The following is a 23,623-nucleotide window of genomic DNA, read 5'->3' as shown; positions in this document are numbered from 1 at the left end:
GTGACCCACGAGTGAGTGCCATGTCCAGTCCTTCCTTAAACACCCAGGGATGGCGACTCACCACCCCCCGGGCCCATTCCAATGGGTAATCACCCTTTCCGTGAAGAATTTCTTCCTGCTGTTCAAACTAAACCTCCTCTGGTGCAGCTTAAGGTGCAGGGACAGAAATCCAAACGCTGGTTTTATTACAGCACCTCCACGCAGAGGAGCTGCTGGCTCCTTGCGAAAGCTCCTCAGACGGAAGTTGTGCCCCAATGAGGGCTGAGCCCAGGTGAGGCGGTGCCCGGGTGAGCCAGTGCCCGGGTGAGTCAGTGCCCGGGTGAGTCAGGCCGCAGAGCAGCGCTGTTAGAACAAACAGAGATGTTGTGAACACCTTCGGACAAATAATCGGTACCGAAAGCGAGGCCAAGCTCAGGTGCCATGAGGGGAGCAGGACCCGGAGCTGCCAGGGCAGAGGGACCGTCCGGGAACCGTGAGGGCTCAGAACAGCTGTGAGGGCACCGCTCTGCCCCGGGCAGTCACCAGTCCCTGCCCGGGGTTCGCACAGCCCTTCCTGCCGCTGGGACCGGCACTGGCACCGGGACAGGGACGGGGATCGGGATCGGCACGGGGACCCGCCCACACACAACCGGGACCCGCCCGCACACACCCACGGCCCGGCGCACAGCCCTTCCTGCCGCTGGGACCGAGATCAGAACCGACACCGGTATAGGGACCGGGACCCGCCCGCACACACCTGCGGCCCGGGGTTCGCACAGCCCTTCCTGCCGCTGGGACCGAGATCAGAACCGACACCGGTATAGGGACTGGGACCCGCCCGCACACACCCGCGGCCCGGGCGGTGCCGCGGCCCCGCCCCGCCCCGCCGGAAGTGACGCACCAATCACGGCCGCCCGCTCACTCCGCCGCGAACAAAAGGGATTTTCACACGAGGCCCCGCCCCCCGCGCCGTCTCATTGGCTGCGCCCTCCCAGCCCCGCCTCCCCTGCTGAGGATTGGCCCGCACCAGCGGAGGAGGCGGCGCTGATTGGCGGGCGCGCTGTCGGTCAGCGGGAGGGGCGGGGCGGGGCGGGGCGGCCGATGGGGAGCGGAGTGGCGGCGGCGGAGCGGGGCCGGACAGGTCGGTGCGGCGCGGCGCGGGCGCGGTCCCGGTCCCGGTCCCGGTCCCGGTCCCGGTCCCGGTCCCGGTCCCGGTCCCGGTCCCGGTCCCGGCTCCGGGCCGTGCTGGCGCGGCGCTGCCCCTGCGGGCGGGCAGAGGCAGGTGCAGGGTGGCCCGGCCCGCGGGGGCTGCGAGGGGCGGCGGCGGGGCCGAGCCCGAGCCCCGCTGCGGGCGGGGGCGGCTGCGGTCAGGACTGGGGCGGGGGTGGTACCGGGGGGAACGGGGCGATCGCGGGGCGGTGCCGGCAGGCGCGGGGCCGGGGGGCGTTACCGGGATCGGGGCGTCGCTGCCCGGTGAGGCCGGGCCCGGCGGGCCGGGAGGCGGTGGGGCCGGGCCGGGTCTTGCTCCGCGGACCCGCCCTCCTTCCCGCGGCTCCGGTGCGGTGTTTCCCTTTGTTTGCCGCGCTTGTACCGGGCCGGTGCGGCGCGGGAGCCGCCGGGCCCGGCCCCTGCCAGCCCTTCCCCGGTGCCGGTGTCCCCGGGCGGTGCCGGTACGGTTCCCCGAGCAGTGCCCGTGCTGGTCTCAGACACTGCCGGTGCCTGTTTCGGGCAGTGCCGGTCCCTGGGCAGTGCCGGTGCTGGTCTCAGACCCTGCCCGTGCCGGTCCCTGGGCAGTCCCGGTGCTGGTCTCAGACCCTGCCCGTGCCGGTCCCCGGGCAGTGGCGGTGCCGGTCTCGGGCAGTCCCTGTTCCCCCGGCTGTGCCGCCGGCGCTGCAGCAGTCCCGGTGTCCCGGGCTGCCCCCGGGGCTCGCCTGGGCCGGGTCGGGCCAGCAGCGATCCGGCGGCTCCCGCGCAGGGGTGAATGTCAGAGTAGCCTGCCATGGTGTTTCAGTTCTCTCTCAGCTCCAGTTGCTGCAAGGGGGCTTCACACAAAATCCATGCTCAAAATTCTTCTAATTGGCTTCCTTCTGGGTATTGCTTCCAAAACTAATGTGGTGAGGATGGAGTTTTTTTGTGGTGATGCCCTTTATCCTTTAGGGCTGAGATACAAAGGCGAAGGAAATATAAACACTTCTCATTTTAACCTAGTTCTCCACGGTTGTGATGCAATGCCAGGTAGCATTGTGGATACACAGTTATTAAGTCTGTGTTAGCTTTTTTTCATTACATAAGCATATGTAATTATCGGAACAACCCAAACACCACCCGATAGATGCAGAAGCAGTTTTGGGAACTTGTCTGTCAGGACTTCTTAAACTGGTCATTTGGGTTCTCCATGAATGCGATTTCGTGGCTGCCCTGCTGGCTCCTGGAAAAGGTCAGTTCCTCTTCAGCAACACAGGAAAGACGTTTAAGCTGATTCAGGATTACTGACATTGTGGCATTGTTGTGTTGGTATAGGTTTAGGAAATACCCCCTTTCAGAGGAAGGAACAGCAAGCTTTGTTCTTCATGGTGTTTTGTTTTTTTTTAAAGCAGAAGAGTTTTGAGCCGAGGGTTTGCAGAAGATCTTGAAGCTGCCAGCTGCCCTCGCCATGCTCCGGGCTGTGCTTTGGTTCCAGCCCTTGCTGAAGTGGTGGGTGAGGCTCTCCTGTGCTGGCAGCATTCTCTCCTGGGTTCGTGCCCCTGTGTGTGTGAGAGCAGTGCAGTACAGCCTGGCACGGTTTCACAGCCACTCAGCCGTGACTGGGGGAGCTGCCAGGGCTGCCAGATTATCTCCTGTGTTCCTCAAGTGGCACATGCCACAGATAACTCCCCTGTTTGCGGCTCGCCTGCCCCGACGTCCACTCAAGCTGCTCTTGATGGCTCTTTCCAGTGAAATAGTGGGAAATAACTTTCTTAGAAAAGCTTTATCTCCCTGGAGGGTGGCTGTGGGTCTGCCCAGGACACTCCAGAGTCCCACAGCTGAAGGGAAACTCACCTCTGGGCAAGCAAAAAGTGAATATCTTTGCTTATGCTCTAAACACTGGATTATTGTCCAAAAATGGTTGTGTATCTCAGACTCAGGGAAAATATTTATGTCATCAGACTAAACAGCAAGGTCTTTGTGGTTTTGATCTGTGTGAGTGCACTCAGTATATTTCCCTGAATGTAAAGGGATAACGTGCCCTGGGAATTGCTGGATCTCCTTTCTGATGCTGGGAAACTGTCTCTTGGTTAAAGGTTTGGAAATAGAGGGTCAGGTTCCCCAGCTGGAGTGCCCAGATCCCTTTGGTGGAATGGGGCTGTTTGCAAGGGGGAGAACGGGGTAATTTATTAGAGTTGGCATGATCTTCTGGTAGAAAGTGGGATGAGGGAAGGCACAGGGATGTGCAGCTTGAAAAAGCCTTGGAAAGGTCAGCTCAGGAGCCTGAGGGCTGGGAATGGATTTGGATTTAGATTTGGATAGGGGAAAAGGAGCTCAAATACATGCTTATTGGCCCTTTGATCCAGAGATGCTTCTTGTTCCTGTAAAATAATAACATCAAATGAATAGGGCTTGTTTTCCCCCAGTTCTCAGCTCCCAAGTGCAGAGTGGCCCTTAAAGGCAGTGCTTGGGGCTGTGGTCCCTTCAGCACAACAGACATCTGCCTGGGCTGCTCTAAAAGTTCCCTGCAGATCACTGGAGAGTACTGGTATGTTTTGGTGGGGTTTTTTAGAGCAGTGACTTTTTTTTGTTGCATCTGCTCCCTCAGCAGTGTGCAGTAACTGGTGCAGACAGAGCAGGTGGAGATCTTCTCTTGCACAAGAGGAAGCTGAGGCTGTACCACTTCTGCACCTTTAATATTACCTCTTGTTCTTGGATAAATGATTGCTGTGCAAACTGGCTCCTGTTCTTTATTTCTCTCAGGTATTTTTACCTGTGTATTTTAGGATGGAGCTTGTTTGTTTTTAAGCTCATTAAAGACTTCAGAGGCAGGGTAAGAATAGCATGGCTTATTCCTACAACACTGGGAAGTACAAGTCACAACGGGAGTAGTTAGAATATAGAGTAGAAATTATTGCTGCCCTGACTAATAGCTTTCAAATACCAAACTGCAGCTGGTAGCTGTCCTTGCTATAAGCTGAGCTGCTTGGTAGCTCCTGGGGAGATGCAGCTGCACATTTCCACATCATCTCTTTTTGAGGGAAAAGTGTGGATGCAGTCATGTTGAAAGTCCATGTTCAGCACTGGGGTGACAGAAATATATGATATGCTTTGTTCTAAGATGTCTAAGGAAACTTCTTTTTCATTCTGGTTTATAATGCCTCAGCACTACTGTAACTTGGTGAGTGTCTGGCAATAAAAGTTGTTTCCCATTGGTATTGATCCAGTCTTAGAACCTGTAAATTCAGTCTGAGGACTGGGATGGTTTTGGAATCGAGCCGTGCATTGATGAGCAGATGTTTGGATATTCCTCATGTGAAGGTTGCCCAGGGAGGAGCTGCAGCACCAACACAAACACAGGAAGTATCAAAGAACAGAACCAGGCTACCTCTTTTCTCAGTGTGGCTACTTTTTATGCTTTAGCATTTCTTTGCTGCTTCTGTTGCCATCCCTTCCCATTTTTCTAAGATGACAAGTTGTAAATCACACTCCTTGCATGTGGTCTCAGCTAGCCAGGCTCCCACCCTGGAGCTCTGTCAGGGTCCATTGACTGACCACGAGTGACCAGTGCTGAACAGTGACCAGCACTGCCCTGGCCCACAGAAATGTGGTTTTAATCAATCCAGGGAGTTTCCTAAGTTCTGCCTTTGTGTCAAGTCTTGATCAGGGTTTTTTGGCCCAATGACAAATAGGAACAGATTTCCCAAACATTTCCTCTTGCATATGTGACTGGATCTGCAGTAGGGAGCAGGAGTGTGATGCTGGCAGATCTGTGGTGTCCAGTTCAGTGTGGTTTGGGAGCAGCCAGTCGTGGTCACCTCCAGTGGGGTTCCCTGAGCAGCCCATGGCAGCAGGAGGGAGAGCCAGTGGGAAACCTGCTTCATGGGATTTGATGGCAAGCACCGTGTGAGGCAGGAATGGGAGTGGGTGAGGAGACTCTTCCCTGCCTGGCACAGGGGCACACAGTAGATTTCTGATTTCTCTGGCTGGATGAAGACTACAGAACTTTCTGTTCCCAGTGACTGGAAAACTGCTCTGGCACAAACAAGACAGAACTCGCTTTTGTGTATAACTCTCCAAGGCACAGTTATGCAAATCAGTTGTAGAGGAGCAGTGACTTCAGACAAACTAGACTCCAGCTGAATGTTCTAGCTGGCTACACTTCCCCAGCAGGGGCTGATTTAACTCTTTATCACTTGCCACTGGAGTTGGGTATCTCTGAGTAGCTTCCTCATGTTGTAGCATTTTCTGCTTGACAGTGTGGTGAAAAATGGACATGACTTGGACTCTGAAAAGTGTATTTGATGGTTGTGCAAAGAACCAGACTGTATCAGTGGGTGTATTTGCATCAGAGACAAGGATTTAGTCTGAAATTATTTCCATTTTTAACAAAATAATGTAATAAAAATACTTATTACTGAACAGTTTTAAGTGTATCAGCAAAGATGCAAGGGAGTATAAAGCTGCTTTAGGTGCAGTTCAGATGATGGATCTCTTATGTAGGCAATAAAATTGTATTTAATAAATGATGCTGATATTGGAAGAGTTTTAAAGAATAGTAATTAAGTGCGTATTTTCAGTGGCATTGATTTTTGAGGAGTGGTTTGGGGCTGTTCCATCAGTGGATTATGGCATTCCCAAAAGTGTATCCCAGCCCTGCAGCATTCCCAGAAGTGTATCCCATCCCTGCAACATTCCCAGCCCTGCAGCACTCCCAGAAGTGTATCCCATCCCTGCAGCATTCCCAGAAGTGTATCCCAGCCCTGCAGCATTCCCAGAAGTGTATCCCAGCCCTGCAGCATTCCCAGAAGTGTATCCCAGCCCTGCAGCATTCCCAGAAGTATATCCCAGCCCTGCAGCATTCCCAGCCCTGCAGCATTCCCAGCCCTGCTCAGCTCCTGTGGGTGGCCCAGTTTGGCCTCCATTCATCACAGCTCCTCAGTGATGTTTGCAGCTGTGTGGGACAAATGTGTAATCAATATGACTTTTAAATATCCTTGTTTTTCCCCCTCTCCTGTTAACTTTGGCTGCTTCTTGGTGAATATTTTCCAGTCCTGTTAGCCTGCACATTCCCCCAGCACCATCTGGGTGTGCATGTGTTCCGTCCCTTGGCAGAAGGGAACAAATGCATCTTCTACAACTGGTCCTGGAAAATCATCCCCCCTCAGGGCAATTTGCAGTCCAAAAAGCTGGAATCTGGAGTTAAATGGAGATTATACATCATAGCTTCAAACACTGATCTCAATGTCCAAAGAAATACCTACTAAACTAGGTTTCATTATTTTTCAGGTTTTCAGGATGAATCTGGAAAAACTCAGCAAACCAGAACTACTGACACTGTTTAGCATCCTCGAGGGAGAATTAGAAGCAAGAGATCTTGTCATAGAGGCTTTAAAGGTAGGTTTGAGGTACCAGGATAAGAAACAAACATGGCAACAGTACTACTGGAAGTTCTGCAGAGTGCTTGTATTCAGAGGTGAAGATTTATTACTGGTTCACAATCCCATTTTAATATTGGCAGGATTACATTATAAATTCTGTGTATAATTTTTGTCTTGGAGTTCACTGTTGGAAGCTGGCTGCAAGAAGCATTTTGGTATTGAAATGCAGTGTTACATGTCTTCTTTCTTCTTTCTGATAAAGACCCATGAGTTTGTGCTGTGGAAAAGGTCTGCCAGAATTCCTGTGTAGGTTCTTTTCTCCTTTAGCAAAGAGGGCTGCTTGAAGCAGGAGCTCTTCTCTCCAAGAGGGATCACAGATTAGTTTTCAGTGGCAATAAGGTCACACTGAGTAAAAAGCACCTGTGGCTTTGTGCTGGCTAAGCCACCATGAGCTGGCACTGCTGGGAGCAGCAGCCCTGAGTCCTCAGCTCTTATTCTTTCCCTTTGCTGGCACATTAGTGTAACCTTTCAGTGAGGCAGTGCCACTAAAACTGCTCCAAAAAGCCATTTTCAGTCCATGTCAGTGCAGCTGAGCTGGTGCTGCTGTGGGAGCTGGGATGGGGCAAGACAGGGGTGGTGCTGGAGCCTCTTCTTGCAGGTGCAGGAGAACTGGCTGTGCTGTGAGCTCTGGGTCAGGGAGTGCTCTGCACACTTTGCTGTGTTCACATTGAGCCTGGAAATTATTTTAGAAAATACATTGTCTGTATGTAATTCTGCTTCTCTTTGAAGGATGCCTGGTTGGCACTCAGCCTCAGTGAAGTTAAAATCAAAAACACAGTGGTGTAAATGATGGCAGGTGTCAATTTTGGAAGAAATTAGTTGTGTCAGGGTTGAGTCTTCAAGGCTTTTCCAAGCTGGCCTGTCACTGCTCATGATGTATAGACTTGCAGCTCTTTCAACAGAGGAATGGCAGCTTGCAGGCCTGAGAGCTGCAGGGGCTTGCTTTTCCAGCAAAAGCTTCTCCTGCTTGATTCCAAACATCTTTTAGGGGAGTGAGGCACATCCTTCTCCAGAACAGGAGATGCTTATGTTTGTTGTTAGTTGCTTTTGCATTTAGATAATCCTTTTATTTTGGAGGAATATTGTTACTCTCTTAAAACTGTTGATCAGGTGAGAGGTTTGTTTTGAAACATACTTGCAGGTTTCTGCTCTGTCCTGAGATCAGGTTTTTCACTGTGTTTGGTAAGAATATGTTACCAGAAGAAGCCTCCCTTCAGTATTTTAGTGTGAAATGTGCACAGTGGGACCAATGGGAAGAAATGTAGCAGCTCCATTCCAGAGGCTTTTTATTGCCTACCTTCAGTAGTGTAAAGCTGTTATCTCTGCTGTTGAAATTTAACCTGCAGTTCCCTCGTGTGAGATTATTACAGTAAGAATACCCTTTGACATGATTTGTCAAGCACTCATGACTGAGAAGAAATTAAACAAAATTGTAACCTCTGCTTGATAATTATGGAGTATAAAATACTGAGCTAATCAAAGGTTAGGGCTGTTTTCCCCTTCCTCTGCCAGGGATGTGCTGTAGTTTCATCTCAGGCTTGTGAGGAAGGCTGGAGATGGTGGGAAAGGGCAGTGAAAGCTCCAGATCCAGGCTGGCTCTTGCTGCCTCCTGAGAGTGATTCCAGGGAAGAATTGTCGCCCTGGACTGTGGGTTCCTGCAGCACTGAGAGGTGTGGTGGTTCTCCAGCTGTGCTGCCTTGGGAGTCTCCAGCTGTGCTGCTCTGGCTGTGGGTCTCCAGCTGTGCTGCTTTTGCTGTGGGTCTCCAGCTGTTCTGTCATTGTTGGGGTTCTCTAGCTGTGCTGCTCTTGCTGTGGGTCTCCAGCTATGCTGCTCTGGTTGGGGGTCTCCAGCTGTTCTGTTGTTGGGCTTCTCCAGCTGTTCTGCTGTGTCTGTGGGTCTCCAGCTGTTCTGTTGTTGGGGTTCTCCAGCTGTGCTGCTCTGCTTGGGGTTCTCCAGCTGTGCTGCTCTGGTTGGGGGTCTCCAGCTGTGCTGCTCCTGGGTCCCAAAGCTCATCCTCAGACTGCTGCAGCCCAGCCCTGCCTTCCTGCTGGCAGCAGCTCTGCTGCCCTTTCCATGGAAGGAAAAGTCGTGTAACTGCTTCATCTGGAGGCTGGGCAAAGGTTCAGCAGCAGAGAACCTCCAGCTTTGCTTTGTCCATTTATTTGGAGTATACAGCTCCAGAAGTTGTGGCCTCTCTCTGTTTTCCTCCTTGTTTGCTGATAGTAGCTGTGGTAACAGCTTTACCATGGCTGAGAGACTCTGTGTGTGACTAATTAAAGGAAACCTTGCTAATCTGTTTACTCACGTTTTGATGCATACAAGTGCTGCCCTGAAGAAAAAACAGCTTCTAAGACTGTATTAAAGATTTGCCCTTGCATTGGGCAAGTGGATTTGTAGTTTCACAGAGAGGGGCTGGGGCAGGGGCTGGGGAAGCTGCTTGTCCCACTCAGAGGAGCTGAGCTCTCTGCCATGGCTCCAGCTCTCACTCCTGGCTGTGGGGACACTGTGTCCTGCCCCAGCAGCTGCATTTCCCTGGAGCTGCCATGGCTTTATGTTAAATGTGGGTATACGCTGGGAGCAGGTGGAGTTCAACCCTCTGAACTTTCTCAGGGGATTGCATAATCCTCAACCACAGCAGTGATTTTCTGTGTTAAACATGTAGATGTCACTGTTGGAAATTTGACTTTTATCTGCCTATTTGCTTCTCCCATAGTAACTAAAACACATTTCCCTTCATGGGTTAATTTTACTCCTCCTTCAGATTGAAATTATTCTGAGTTCTGGTTGTTTGAGTCAAATCCTTTGGTGCATTATAGAAAAGGACAGGCACTTGCAGAGGAAGAGTCCCTTAATTTGTAAACATGTCATCTGATCTAGTACAGTCTGCAATAATTAATATTCCTGCACGCTTAGAGACAAACATTTTGCATCTGGCATTTAGCAGAGAGAATGCATGCAGATGACAAAGCTTAAAATAGTTTTCCTCTCCCTTATAGTATCAGCACTTGTTGGCTGGCACTGGCCCTGTTCCTCTGGGTGTTCCAGGCCCTGCTTGTTGAACTCACTTCTCTTTTCTCCTTTTCTTCACCCCCTCTCCCCAGACCTTCACTCTTTCTTCCTTGCTGTCTGACAAACTGACTGTATTCAAAATATTCTTTCCCAGTGTTTCAGTTTGCTTCCTCTGCTTTAAAACCTCTTTGAAAAAAAAAAAAAAATTTTTTGTTTTTCTTGTTTGCCTGAAAGTAGCTTCCTGTCCAGTACATAAATCTCAGTGTTGTCCTTGGAACAGATTTTAAGCCTCACTTCTTATTGTGCTCCTTTTCCTGTAGTTATAATTGTGTTTATATCATCCAAAAAACCCAGATGCTGTCAGAGGGTTGCATAATCTAAGAGTCAGACTCTTGGTCCTTATTGCAGTGTAGGAGGGGTTGCATGAGCCACAGGTTTGCCTTCTGAAATAGCACAGCAAGCCTGGAAACAATTCCATAATTAAATGGATCTCTATTGCTGTGGTAAAGCACTTTGTTCCCTCCCCCCTGTTCTTTTAAAGAGTTTTCCATACATTAGAACTGAAGTTCTGTTTACTTTTAGAAAAACAGGAAACAGTTTTCTGGCTTATTCTTTTATGTCAATAAGGCCTCAGGCAATTTACATGAGGATAGAAACTATTTTGTGTTAATGACTAGGAGCTGGTGTTCATCTCTGCTTCTGAGTTCAGTGATTCACATAAAGCAATATTAATGCAAACCTAGGTGCTGTTTGTTAGTGGGCTTAGAAATTCAGTTTACAGTGCAGTTTCAAAAACTGAAGTCTACCTCCTGTTTAAATAAAAAGAGAAGTTCAGTAAAACAAAACCTTCACAGATGGATCAAATTGGGCTTTTGCATCCCTTAGGCAGCAGCTGGCATGGAGCAGTGCTCCCCTGGGTGCTGTCCTGCTGCAGTGCAGCCCTTCCTCACAGCTTTTCCTGCAGCTTGGGGAGGATTTTGTTTGTTTGAGGCAGCAGGGTTTGCTGTATCTGAAAAACTGCCTCTCCTCACCTTCCTCCCAGGTGTGTGCTGGGAGAGGGAACCAGGCCCTGGGAACGAATGTTGAGCTTTGTCTGTACCTGCACAATCATCACAGGATAAATAATAGGATTGTTAAATGTAATGATTGTTTGGTAATTGAATATAATCTTTGTTTAATCATAATAAGAATCATGAGAAATTATGTAATCGTAACAAGAATCATGAGAAAGGATGTTTGGGGGGTCCTGATGAAAATTACAAGAATACATGCTTGGATAAGATCAGTGTATGCAATAGAACAATATGGATTTAATAATTAATATACAGTTATGAAAACATGTCCATGTGGAATCCATGTGGGAGTCAGATTTGGGGTTGTGCCCCTGATTCCCAGAGCTCTTCAATAAAACACCTGCATACAATCATCCTGTGATTCTGTGTTTCCACACTGACATGGGGATAATTTCCATGCTCTCAGGCTCCTGCTCTGGTTCCTGGTGCTGCTGGCTGGGTGCTGCTGGGTTCCCCAGTTTTGGGGGCCCAGGGTGCAGCCCTGGAGCAGCACCCCAGGCTGCTGGGAGCCAGGCACTGCCAAACTTCCACCACGAGCTCCAGGGGAAGAAGCTGCACTTGTGTGCTGCTTGACATTTCCTGAGAAAGCTTCCTCTGTTTCTGCCAGCTGATAGCAGCTCCTGCTGGGGCAGATGTGGGCAGCTCTGGTCTGTCAGGTCTGCTCACTTGCTCTAATGATGCAATTACCCAGCTGCTTTTTTGGGCAGTTTGCTGGGTGGCTCCGTGCCTGGCATCGCTGCAGAGCTGGAGCTGGTGCAGCACTGGAAATCCCACTCCAGCATTCTGACTTTTATTTCTGGGCAAAGCAAGTGGTCCCCACCCCCTTTTCCCTTCTCTCAGTGCTTGCTGTGACCTCAGCCTGCCTTTATTCCCAACTTCTGTCTCTGGGGAGAGAAGCTAATAAGGAAGTTCAAGGCAGTAAGGAGCTATTTAAAGCTTATTCCACTCTCTGCTACATGAAGGAGGAACTTCTGTGCAAATTGTTGCTGGAGAACTGCAAACTCAGTAGCTAGAGTTAATTAAGACTGTGTTTGTCTTGTACTCAAGGTTAAAACCTGAACTCTGAAATTACAGGGAAGAGAAATGCTCCACTTGATGTCCAAAAAAACACTTGAAATAAGTCTTGGAAATTCCCTGTTTGATGTTCCAGTAAAACAAGTTGTAAAGATTACTGAAGAGAGAGAGGATATTCTGTCACATAAACAAGGTTTCAGTAGAAGGAAATATTTTATTTTAAAAAAATACAGAAATAGGCTATGGGAACCATTCATCCCAAAACAGATAGAAATCCCAAGAGGAAACAGCAGCTTTTTCCTAACAAAGCAAAACCTTTGCTTTGCCTCCCTGCACAGGAAACATCTTTTCAGTTGAGTCAGATATTGCTTCTGCCCCATAAAACCAGAATTGTCTCTTCCCAAACAGACTAGCAGTGGTCCATTACCCCAGCTTGAGCTCAAAGCCAGCCAGTTTCACATGGAGGCCTCTCTGCTTATGCCAAATTTTCAGTCTTCTGGAAATTTTATTTTACAGGGTAGTTCACATATATAATACCTTCTTGTTTTTAAAAGCACCCTGAGCTTATATGTTGTCTTCTTTTCTTGTTGGGGGAGGTCAGTTTAATAGTCTTGAAAGCTGCTGAATAATCCATTGAGTTGCTTCTGGAATTTGAGTATTTTGGTGGGAAATTCACAGTTCTGCATGTTTGATCTGGTAGAGGTGGAGGTACTAAATTAGAAGATGTAATTGCACAGAATTGCATTTTCTGTCAAAGCACCATTGCTGGTGTTGGATCATGTATGTCATTTCTGGGGGTCAGATGAAATCTTCCCTTCCTTAACTAACACTGCATTTTCTAACCTTATTTCCTTTTTATTTAAATTTGATTTTCTGTGGATTTGTGTTTTCTGTGCTGGGATCTGAGATCTAGGTTGATTTTTTTTTTTTTCACTTTGGGCTCACTAATAGAGTGTTCCTCTTCCATCATCAAGTTCCTTCTGTTCTGAAAGTTGAACAGCAGCTGCATTGAAGGTAGCATCCAGTTCAGACAGGACAGAAGCAGAAGTGTTGAAGATTTCTGTGTGGTCTCAGTGGCAGAGCTGTCTCATGGCAGGAGTCACTTTGGCAGTCCCAGAGCTGTGTGAAATGCCCTCTGCAGTTCTGGCCCTGTGCTTCATTCTCCCCCAGCTGCTCTATGATTTGGGGACAGAGGTGGCACAAGCTGGAAATTCCCTGCCTGCATTTCCAGGTGCACAGGGCAAAGCCAGCACCAAAGCACTGGGTTTGCTTTTTTAAATGTGTGGCCAGTGTAGGATGACCTGGTTAAGACTTTTTCTAGTCTAGACAACTTTAATTAAATGTTTATGCTCTGCTGGCTACTGAAGAAGAATAGCTGGACTTGAGAAAGCTCTAAATGTTATGATAGTCTCATCTGTTTGTCATGCTAGTTCAGGAAAATACTTAATTGCTCAAAGAGCAAGGAAGAACTTCTTGTTCTTTCCCAAACAGGAAATAAAACCACCCCAGCGAATTCAGTTCAGGGCCCAGTGCTGTGAGGAGCAGAGGAAAACATGGCTTTGTCACACCTTCAGTACTGCAAAAATCACCTTCACCTCTGTTTGTGCAGCTCTGACTTGGTAGCACTGCCCAGCAGTCAAGGCAAGGTGTGTTTGCACAGGTGAAGCTCTGGTGCCCTTCTGAGGCTCTGTCCCAAATTTGTGTTGGATAACAGCACTGGGATCATCTGTCACAGCTGGATGGACATCCCAGTTCATATTTACAGACTTATTAATGCTTGAGTCACTTAGAAATTCCCTTTACACTTACATGGAGCTTTCACTGAGTCATTTTTATAAATACTTCAGAAAAACAGACGATTCCCTGTTCTAAAGAAACCCAAACCTGTAGTTTTTCCTGTGATTCATTAAACCAGGGCTGCCCTATTATCCAGGGCTTCTCTTTTCCTTCCTCTCCTTTTTACTGTTGTGTAAAGTTAGAACAATATCTGAAGCTCTGATCAAAGGTATCCACAGTTCCTGATGGATGTTGCAGATAGGGAGGGAGGGGTGTCTGTCAGTGTGTGCTGTTCCTCTGGGTTTGTTTACTGCAGGGTTAAAATCCAGCTCCAAACTGGAATCACAGGACAGATGTCTCTAATTTGGTCATGGAGAAGATATTTTGGATTGGGTATTTTATGCCTCCTGTCAAGGTAGTGCATACACTTTTCCTTTTAAGAGCAAAAACCGGATTTTTTGGTTTATTTCACGTTAATCACGTGGCTGCATTTCAGAGTGCAGGTGGGACCAGAAAATCTCACCAGCTCTTTGAGTAAAGCCAAGTTTTATTATTTAACTCTCTCTGTTGCAGTGTAGCTCTGCCAGCTGCTGTATGGGGATGCTCACGATTCTGTGACTCCTCTTGTGGCATCATTTGTGGTTTGGATCCTGGGACATGACAAAAGAGCCATTCCAAGCAGTACTGGCTTCTGAGCTCTTTTCATTGAGTCAGGCTCAGTCTCTCCTTTCAGTGCCAGCCTTGTGCAGTGCCATGGGACATGGGTGGTGCTTTGGCACTCCTGTCCTGGGAGGGGTTCTGGGAGGGCTCAGCGAGGCTGGCACGGCTGGCTCTGCTCTCAGAGCTTTGTGCAGCTCAGTGCCACTCCTAGCAGCAGCTGGGCTGGCTTTCTGTGGGACTGGAGCCCTCCAGAGAGCTCCTGAGCCTGCCTGGGCTGGGGTGTCTGTGTATGCCCTGCCCAGCTGGGAGCAGGAGGTGAGGCACACCTGACAGCACAGTTTGTTTGGAGCAGTGTTTCAAGGAAAAAAACACATCCTGGGTGTGCTCTGGCAGGAAAATCATATTTAGGGTCAGAACCCTCCTGCAGGTCACACTGCTAAAGCCTGGTCTAAAGTAAACACTCTTTGGTATTAATTAAACACTCTTTGGTGTTAATTAAACATACTTTGGTGAAGGTCCTGGGGTTCACTCTTGCATTTCAGTGGTGCAGAGGAAAAGCCCCATTTTTGTGTGTGCCCTCACTGAGGACCCCCAGTGCGGAGCAGAGCAGTCATTCCTTTACAGTGCACCAAAGAAAAGGTGTGACCTGGCATGGGAGCCTTACAGGGCTGGAATGAGGAGAACCAAGCTGAAGTCTCAGCTCAGCTGTTATTTCTTGGCAGGTGCATCCCCTCTGGGTGTGGGGCTGTGCTCTGTGTCACAGGTTTGCACAAATGCTCAGAATTCAGCCCAGAACCATTTCACTGGAAATCAGGGATTATATTTCTCTGAGCCAAGACACCTCTGAAGGCTCCTTTGAGTCTGGGTCTGGTTTTCCTCCTGTCTCCTTTGTTGCACAAATATTTGGTTTTATATGGTTTCTTATAATGGTGGTAAACATGCAGATAATACTTTCATATCTGTCTGTTTATGAGATTTCATTTTGTTTTTAGACCTTTACAGTCATCACTGAATAGGATAAGCCTGTGGGTATCCTAACAAGCAGATTTCCAGCTGGAATGGCTGATTCATGGAATAACTGGGGCTGGAAGAGACCTCTGAGCTCATCAAGCCCAGCATTTAGTACTGTAAATGTAGAGCCTGGGACATGTGAGTTGTCTTAATTCTCACAAGCACCAAAGGAAACCTCATCAATCCTGCCTTGCTTCTTGAGAAACTGAGCTCTGTTTAGTCTGGATGAGAACTTTAAAGATTTTATTAACAACTCACAGATTTATGGCTCTTGCAAGAATGAAACTCTTTAATTGCCCAACATGAAATTCTTTGGTAACATAGTCAAGGAAACCACTCAACTGTTTCTTTCACTGATGTGACAATAAATGATTAAATCTTTTGTTGAGCAAGAGTTGGTTCTTACCTTCTTTCCTTTCACACAGCTGTGGGATGGAGGTCATGGCCCTGGCAGGTAGCTGTGGTATGAGGATGTTTGTAGACTGAATATATTGTGGAGATGCTGTGTTTTTAAGCAAGATTTGTCTTTGTTTCCTTTATTTCTAGCAGATAACAGGATATGAATCAGACTGTGTTAAATTCTCTTTAACTGGAAAACTGGGGAAAAGGAATATTAACTCCAAAGCCTTTTTTAGCTAGTTTAAGTATATTAAAATGCAGATTTGTTTTTGTGTTGCAGGCCCAGCACAGGGACACATTCATTGAGGAACGCTATGGGAAATACAACATCAGTGATCCACTGATGGCTTTGCAGAGAGATTTTGAGACCCTGAAGGAGGGGAATCATGGTGAAAAGCAGCCAGTGTGCTCCAATCCTCTATCTATTTTGAAAGTGGTGATGAAACATTGCAAGAACATGCAGGAAAGAATGTTATCCCAGCTAGCTGCTGCAGAAAGCAGACACAGAAAGGTAGGTTTTGCCTCAGTTAAACGTGCAGAAGTTGTGGTTGTTGCATTTTAATAACACGTTAACTTCAGCAAAAACACTTAAAGTTCCCTGAGGTTTGGGAACTGAAAGGACTTTGCACCTTTGTTTAAACTTCTCACTGTAGATAATGCAGCTGGAGTGCATATATATGTTATATAATATATATATATATATATATATATATATATATATATATATATATATATATATATAAAATATATGTTGTAATTCCAGAATCTGAAATTTACACAAGATGTTTTTGTTAGGACACACCAAAAAGGAGCTGGCTTACAGCTGGGAGTTGTAATGCTTCCCAAAATGCACAGAAGGGTTTCTGGAAGGTGGGATTCTCAGCAGAGCTGTTGCTGTTCTGCTGGGATTCGTTTTCTGTGGTTATTGAAGAGCTGCTCCAGGGGAAGGCACCTCCTTGTGCTTCCCTGAGGAAGTACAGACTGACCAAAAGTATTTTTCTTGCCATTTGGCCTCTTTACTGAAGCACCTGTTATTCTTCAGAATAATTTGATGTATATTGGCACCAATTAAGTGCTTGGTCATGTGTCAGACCATACCACCACAAAAACTGAAGTCACTAGAAGTAAGAACAAAGCTGTGCTTCACTTTTCAGCCAAATATTCAACTAAGTCATACTGTAAAATTAGGTATTTTTCTTCTTCCTGTCCACTTCTGTGAAAGCTTCCTATATACTTGATGATATTTAAACAGCATTGGGAAGTTTAAATTTCAGGAGGACTGAGGAGCTGCTAAATTCATAGTGGGCATGTGTTGGGAGAGCTTAGTTTTGGTGATGAGATACAGCAGAGCCTCTTGGGAAGTTTGTATTCTGGCTTTTTTGTTGAGTTAATAGCATTTCAATTATTCATGTAATTCAGTGTTAAAGCTGAAGGAGCTCCTTCACTGGGTCCTTATGGGAAGCAGTTTCACTTCAAGAGCTCATCTTGTTCTTAAGTGGAAGAACAAATTAATGTTCTTTAAATAAACTTTTCCCTGCAGTCCTCAAAGCCCTGTGAGGCTCTGGGAGAAGCTGTGTGGGGATTGCTGCTGGAGCCACAGCAGGGCTGTGCTGCTCTTGTGCCCTGTGTGTCCTGCAGGCAGCACCTCTGCTCCTGCCAGGAAACTGTGAGCTGCAGGGGACAAGAGGCACAAGCTGAAACAGAGCAATTTCCAGCTAAATGTGAGGAAAAACTGACGTGCTCTGAGGGTGACAGAACACTGGAGCAGGCTGTGGAGGGGCTGGGGATTCTCCTTCCCTGCCAATATCCAGAACCCTCCTGGACTGGTGTGTGCAGCCTGCTCCAGGGCAAGGCTTTGGCCAGGGAATTGGGCTGGATGAGCTCCAGAGATCCCTTTGAGCCCCAGCCTGGATCCCTGAGCTCCAGAGATCCCTTTGAGCCCCAGCCAGGATCCCTGAGCTCCAGAGATCCCTTTGAGCCCCAGCCAGGATCCCTGAGCTCCAGAGATCCCTTCCATTGCAGTTCTGGAATGAGAGCACCATTCGCAGCAGGAGTCTCTCAATGATACTGCACAGTCTGGGGGAAAAGTGTGCAATTTAGATATTTGATAATAAAATGAGTGTGGATCCAGTGTGAGGTTTCCCTAGTGCTCTCTACAAGAATTTGATTATCAATCTGATAATATCATGTATTGAACTCGTCCAAGAGCTGCTTTACTGCGAGCTGCCTGGAGCTGCCCTGGCGGCTCCCTGGTGTCCTTCTGGTCAATGCAGAGGCTCTGCTGTGTCCCTGCTGCCAGGGCTGCAGGCACTGAGCTGTGTCCCTGCCCTGCTGTGTGTGGCCCTGCTCTGCTGTGTCTGTGTGTATGTCCCTGCCCTGCTGTGTGTGTGTCCCTGCTCTGTGTCCCTGCTCTGCTGTGTCCCTGCTGCCAGGCTCCTAGCACTGACCTGTGTCCCTGCTCTGCTGTGTCTGTGTGTGTGTCCCTGCCCTGCTGTGTCTGTGTGTGTCCCTGCTCTGTGTCCCTGCTGCCAGGCTCCTGGCACTCAGCTGTGCTGCTGTTCTGGCAGGTGATCCTGGACCTGGAGGAGGAGCGGCAGCGGCACGCGCAGGACGCGGCCGAGGGCGATGACGTCACCTACATGCTGGAGAAGGAGCGGGAGCGCCTCACCCAGCAGGTGCCACCTGGAACCAGCCCTGGGTGGGGATGTGCTCAGAGAGCAGCAGGAACTCCCTCTGTCAGGCACTCCCAGCTCCGGTCACCTTGACATGGAGAACAGCCTGAGATTCCCCAGTGTGAGCAGTGCTGGGAGGTGTTCACAGGCATCAAATGCTTGGAAATCTGACTTCAGCCTGAAATCTGGGGGGCTCTGCACTTGAAATTGATAGCCCACTGCAGCACTCAAAATTCAGAATAAGTCATTGCTCAGAGATGCTAATAAATATTTAAGCCACTGTTTTCTGTTACTCAAGCACTGTGGCCTTTGTTAAGCACACATAACACATCAGCATTTTAAAGCCTAAATGCTTTTAAAGGCAAACTGACAAAGTAGTCAATGAGGTGGAAGGGAACTTTGCTTGTTCCATCAGTGCATGGCAGACTGGGTATGTATCTCATAGAGGCCAATCGAATTTCACACAGGATAAAACTACTAGTAAGTAATAATTGGTACTGTGTGCAGGCTGAGTTGTTCTAGCCTGTTTTGCAGATTTCTGGGGCAATAATCAATTTCTTAGCCATGTGTCATTTCTCCAAGATACAAAGTAAACCTGTTCCCTTTTGGGGTGTTGCCCTTCATTTACTTTCAGAAGGTACCCTTAAAATCTTTTTTTTTTCTTTACTTCCAGGTGGAGTTTGAAAAATCCCAAGTGAAAAAGTTTGAAAAAGAGCAGAAGAAGCTGTCGAGCCAGTTGGAGGAGGAAAGGGCACGCCACAAGCAACTGTCTTCCATGCTTGTTGTGGAGTGCAAGAAAGCCACTGCCAAAGCAGCTGAAGAGGGCCAGAAGACAGCAGAACTGAGCTTGAAATTGGAAAAGGAGAAGAGCAAGGTGAGTAAACTGGAAGAGGAGCTGGCAGCCAAGAGAAAGCGGGGCTTGCAGATGGAAGCACAAGTAGAAAAGCAGCTCTCAGAGTTTGACATTGAAAGAGAACAGCTGAAAGCTAAGCTGAACAGGGAAGAGAACCGTACAAAAGCACTCAAGGAAGAGGTGGAGTGTCTGAAGAAAGCCCTGAAGGAGCTGGAGGCTTCTTGCCAGGAGCAGAGTCCTTGTGGGGCTGTGCATCCCAGCCCGTCGGTGACATCCAGGGGGGTCACGACTGAGAGTCCTGCAGTGAAGTCTGTGTCGTGCCAGACCGACGGGCTGCAGGCAGAGCGAGCCAGCAGCAGCAGCAGAGCTGCTCAGCCCGGGCCTGCCAGCCCCTCTGCACCTGCTCATTCCTACTCAAAATCCAACGGGCACTGTGACACAGACGTGCCGGCAGGGGAGAGCAGCGCCGCAGAGAGCGCGGTTCCCAGGGAGAGATGTGCTGCAGCCTCCGAGAGCGCCGCGGAGAACGGCAGCTCTCCCGTGAGAACCGAGTCCCCGGTGCCCGCCGCAGCGTGCCTGTCCCCCGGCAGCACCGCCCCCGCGCTCAGCCCCTCGCCCTGCTCCTCCCCCGTGCTCGGCAGGCGCCTGCTGGCAGCCTCGGCCGGCAGCCCCGGCTACCAGTCGCCGTACCAGGTGGGCATCACGCAGCGCTTCCAGGCGGCGCGGCACCGCTTCCAGGCGCAGGCGGAGCAGGAGCAGCAGGGCGGGGGGCTGCAGAGCCCCCCGGCCCGGGACCTGTCCCCCACGCTGGCCGACAGCGCCGCCAAGCAGCTGGCCCGGAACACGGTGACACAGGTGCTGTCCCGCTTCACCAGCCAGCAGGGCGCCGCCAGGGCCGTGTCCCCCAACAGCTCCCCCTTCGGCACGGACTACCGCAGCCTGGCCGGCCCCCGCGCCGAGCCCGCGCACGCCCCCGGCCCCGCCAAGGTGTCCAGCCCGCTCAGCCCCTTGTCTCCCGGGGTTAAATCACCCACCATTCCCCGAGCAGAGAGAGGGAACCCTCCACCCATTCCTCCAAAGAAGCCCGGCCTGGCTCAGTCCCCTGCTGCTGCTGCCCCGCTCACCAAACCCCCCCTGGGCGCCCCCACGGACGTGGCCAGCAGCTGCTCCAGCAGCACCGTCCTGTCAAACGGCAAAGACCTGGACATCCTCCTGCCCAGCAGCAGCTAGTCTCCAGAAAATGGGAATGTGACATTCCACAGCTTAGCTAACCCTGCAGCTAAGACACTGTTTTTCCACTCCATGTTATTTATTTCCATAGTAGCAGATTCTGTCTGTATAAAACATTTAGTATATATTTTTTTTCTTTTTAATAGGTAGGAAAATATTTTTGTTTATGAAGAAACCTTAACTACAGCTATACAGTAGCCTCCAAATGTCTCATGGCAGCAGTCAAATCATTAGAGATAACAGCCATAATCATGTGGTGGGACCTACAACCTCTAATGGGACTGAAATGCGACTTTTAAATTATGCAGAAATAATTTTTGCAGACTTTTTACTCCAGATGAACATTTTATAAAAGTGCCTGAACTAAGCCTGCAATATGAATGTGATTCTCGGGAAAAGGTGAGGAGGGGAACATCTAGCTGCAGAAACAAATTCTTCTGAGTCCTGAATGTTGAAACCAGCACTGGTTTTCCTTTTAATTCTTTCCATTTGCTGAGATGAGTTAGCAGATGTGCTACAAATTCTGCAAGGTGGCCAGCAGACTGTGCAGCCAGCCAGGCTACGTCCTTCAGGACATAGCTCCCACTATTTGAGGAAGCACACATGAGTTTCTTGGGGTAAAATTTAGTTGTGATAGCACCCAGATCATTTCTCTGTCAGTATTCCTTGTCCATAAAGTTCTGCTTTCCTGCCGAGATGCCTGTGTGCTTTAACGCCTAAACTCTGGTTTCTGGTGGATCACCTGGAATTTTCAAGCTCTTCAAGCATTCTACTGCTGTGTGTAGAACTTCTGAGAAAAGGATCTTGCTGTTACTTGAGAAAGATCTCACTATTACTTGAAAAAGTAACTCATCCATACAATACAGGTTTTTTCAACACCTGTAGCTTGGGATCTTCAACTTTAAACAGAAGCAATAATTTTGTTCCTCATCTGTTGCTGGCTATCCTTGGCTGCAAATACAGAACCAAGTCATTGCTGCTGTGGAATTAAGTATGTAGATCTGTGTGTGTGTATGTCACTCACATATGTACTGAACACAGTGTGTTAGGGAAATATTGATCTCTTCTTGATCCTCTGCCTCATATGAAGAAAATATGGCAATTCACTGAGATTTTAAAAAATTCCTCAGTGAGGAATTGCTCAAGTTTGAGGCAGATTATGTGTGTGGAGAAGTATTTGGACCCAGGAGAAACAGCTGATGCCTGTGCAGAAATGTTTGCTGCAAGAAAACCAAGGGGCACAGCACAGTGGTTTTCTGAGTCAGTGTGCTGAGAAATACAGGACAAACAGCACAGATCAGTGGCAGAGGCTGAGAGCACGACCCTGAGTTAATGATCTCAGGTGTTGGATGTGAGCTGATCCTAAATTTAGAAACTGGACTTGCTGCTCGGTGTGGTGCAGCCCTGAGCACTTCCCTTGGGAGGGTGGTGTTTGCTCCCAGACACATTCTCCTCTGCCATTCTCCCTGTGCCACTGGGCAGGGTCTCTCTGCTGGTTCCTAATCCAGTGGAACAGTTTGTGTGTTAACAGCAGGGGCACAAAGGCAGCCAGAGCTAAATGGGCAATGACTCTTTTGGAAGCACATTTATTACTTTTTTAACTAAGTGTCTGTGGCAGGCTTTTTCCTCTTGCTGAGAGTTAATGTAAAAATGGATGGGCAGATGGATTTTGCCCCATGTATCCCTTCTGGTTGAAAAGTGAGGCTTTTGTATACACTGCTTTAATGAGTTTCTTTGCTTTTACATTAATCTGACTGGTATTATCCCCTTTCTTTATTGATAGCCCTAGAGAGAGATACTATGATGAAGTCTAATAGGAAATGCACTGAGTACTGTTTCTTCTGAAATATAATATGGGAAGGGGTATGCAAAAGAATGTATTTTTGCTAGCAGACTAACTTCTGAAAGAAACTAAGCACAAGGGATTAAAATTAATCCAATTAATTCAGTAAGACATTTAGAGTTAGTATTTAACTGTTGATGTAGATTCTGTGTGGAAGCAACTAAATATTTCTTCTCTAACTCACATGTCCTAAGCAGACATTGTTGCAGAGTTTGTCACTGGCTAATGGAGTATAATGAAGTGCAAAACATATAACACTAGTATTAATTCATTAACACTTGTAAATTTGTAAAGCCAAATGTACCAAGCTGAAGTCTTTAATCATTTTTATAGCTGATGGCATTAAACATGTTAAACATTCATATTATCAATAAAGGATTTTATTTTTAAGATGTGCAAATTGCTTAAGGAAATGTTTGGGGTTGGGGCTGCCCAGCAGGAGCAGTCCTGCTGGTGGTAACTGGGTGTCTGTGCCCACCTGGAACCTGGAGCTTTAATGGAAGCTCTGAAATGTCAGGAGAAATTGAATTTCTTGGGAGTGTGATGGATCCTGAGCAGCCTTGGGTGCTGCAGCAAGAGCATATTGCTGCTCCATCCCCACCCACCTGCAGCTGCTGGTGCTGGAGGTTGGGAGGTGCCTGGGGTGCCTGCTTCAGGTGGCACAGCACACTCTGGATGCTCCAGACAGATCTGCTTTTAGGTATTTTAAAGTAAAAACAGTTTTCCTCTTTGCCACAGTGTCACATACTGAATGGATGGCACTTTATATTAAAGAACACTTTGGGGTTGGGGAAGGAGATTCCCCAGAGCTGAAGGCTCAGGAGGGTGCAGCCTCATGGGAATTCCCTCTGCCCCAGCCTCAGGTGTGTGGCAGGACACCAGGGGTAGACCCTGCTGCAGGAAAAGCTGTTTTGTGTGGGTGCAGCACAGAACCATCACCCTTGCCCAGGGGGGCTGGGGCTGCTCCTGAGCCTCCCTGATGTACCTCAGCACTGACCTGCTTTGCTTATCTTTACATCCGTTCAGCTGAACAGGTTTTTCGGCAGTCTGGGAAGAAGCTCTTTGTTCATCTCTGCAGGCTCGATGACATCCCGAGGTGGTGCCAGTGCTGGGAACAGCCAGAAGCCACCGAACTGGTGCTGCTGCCTCCGGGGGAGAGGAGCCCTGCCCGGACAGGAGCTGCGGTGGCTCAGCCACAGCCCTGATGGATTTTTACAGCAGCAGCGGTGGCATGTCCTTGCCCAAGTGTGGAACGCTGACAAAGCCTTGGGGAACAGCTCCGAGCGCCCAGCCCGGCGTTATCCCGGCCCGGGCGGAGCCTGGAGCCCGAGTCCGGCGGGAGGAGCCCGAGCCGGTCCTGATCCTCGTCCTGGAGCCGCTTTCTGGAGCTGGGGAGAGGGAGGCTGCTCCTTGGGCACGAGAAGAGAAGAGAGAACCCCTGAATCGCATCCGTGAAGTTCGGCTCCTGTGTGCGCGG

At 48.8% G+C, this 23,623-nt stretch overlaps 1 protein-coding gene across 4 annotated transcripts; it reads left to right on the top strand.

Moving 5' to 3' along the window:
- The first annotated feature begins 1,043 nt into the window (after positions 1-1,043).
- CTTNBP2NL (CTTNBP2 N-terminal like) lies at positions 1,044-22,536 on the top strand. Of its 4 annotated transcripts, none has more exons than XM_056511214.1 (5): positions 1,044-1,120; positions 6,454-6,561; positions 15,829-16,059; positions 18,116-18,223; positions 18,894-22,536. In XM_056511214.1, the coding sequence occupies exons 2-5, from the start codon at positions 6,463-6,465 to the stop codon at positions 20,301-20,303; spliced, it is 1,848 nt and encodes a 615-aa protein (XP_056367189.1). In that variant the 5' UTR covers positions 1,044-1,120; positions 6,454-6,462; the 3' UTR covers positions 20,304-22,536. The 4 variants fall into 4 exon arrangements, with proteins under 4 accessions (XP_056367189.1, XP_056367186.1, XP_056367187.1 ...); XM_056511211.1 differs by having other exon boundaries at positions 1,114-1,257; XM_056511212.1 differs by lacking the exon at positions 1,044-1,120 and adding an exon at positions 1,717-2,093.
- The last annotated feature ends 1,087 nt before the right edge of the window (positions 22,537-23,623 follow it).

The sequence above is a fragment of the Oenanthe melanoleuca genome, chromosome 26 (genome assembly GCF_029582105.1).
Source record: "Oenanthe melanoleuca isolate GR-GAL-2019-014 chromosome 26, OMel1.0, whole genome shotgun sequence".
Lineage (NCBI taxonomy): Eukaryota > Metazoa > Chordata > Aves > Passeriformes > Muscicapidae > Oenanthe > Oenanthe melanoleuca.
Note: the sequence above shows the minus strand (reverse complement) of the source record. Positions and strands in the feature narration are given on the sequence as shown.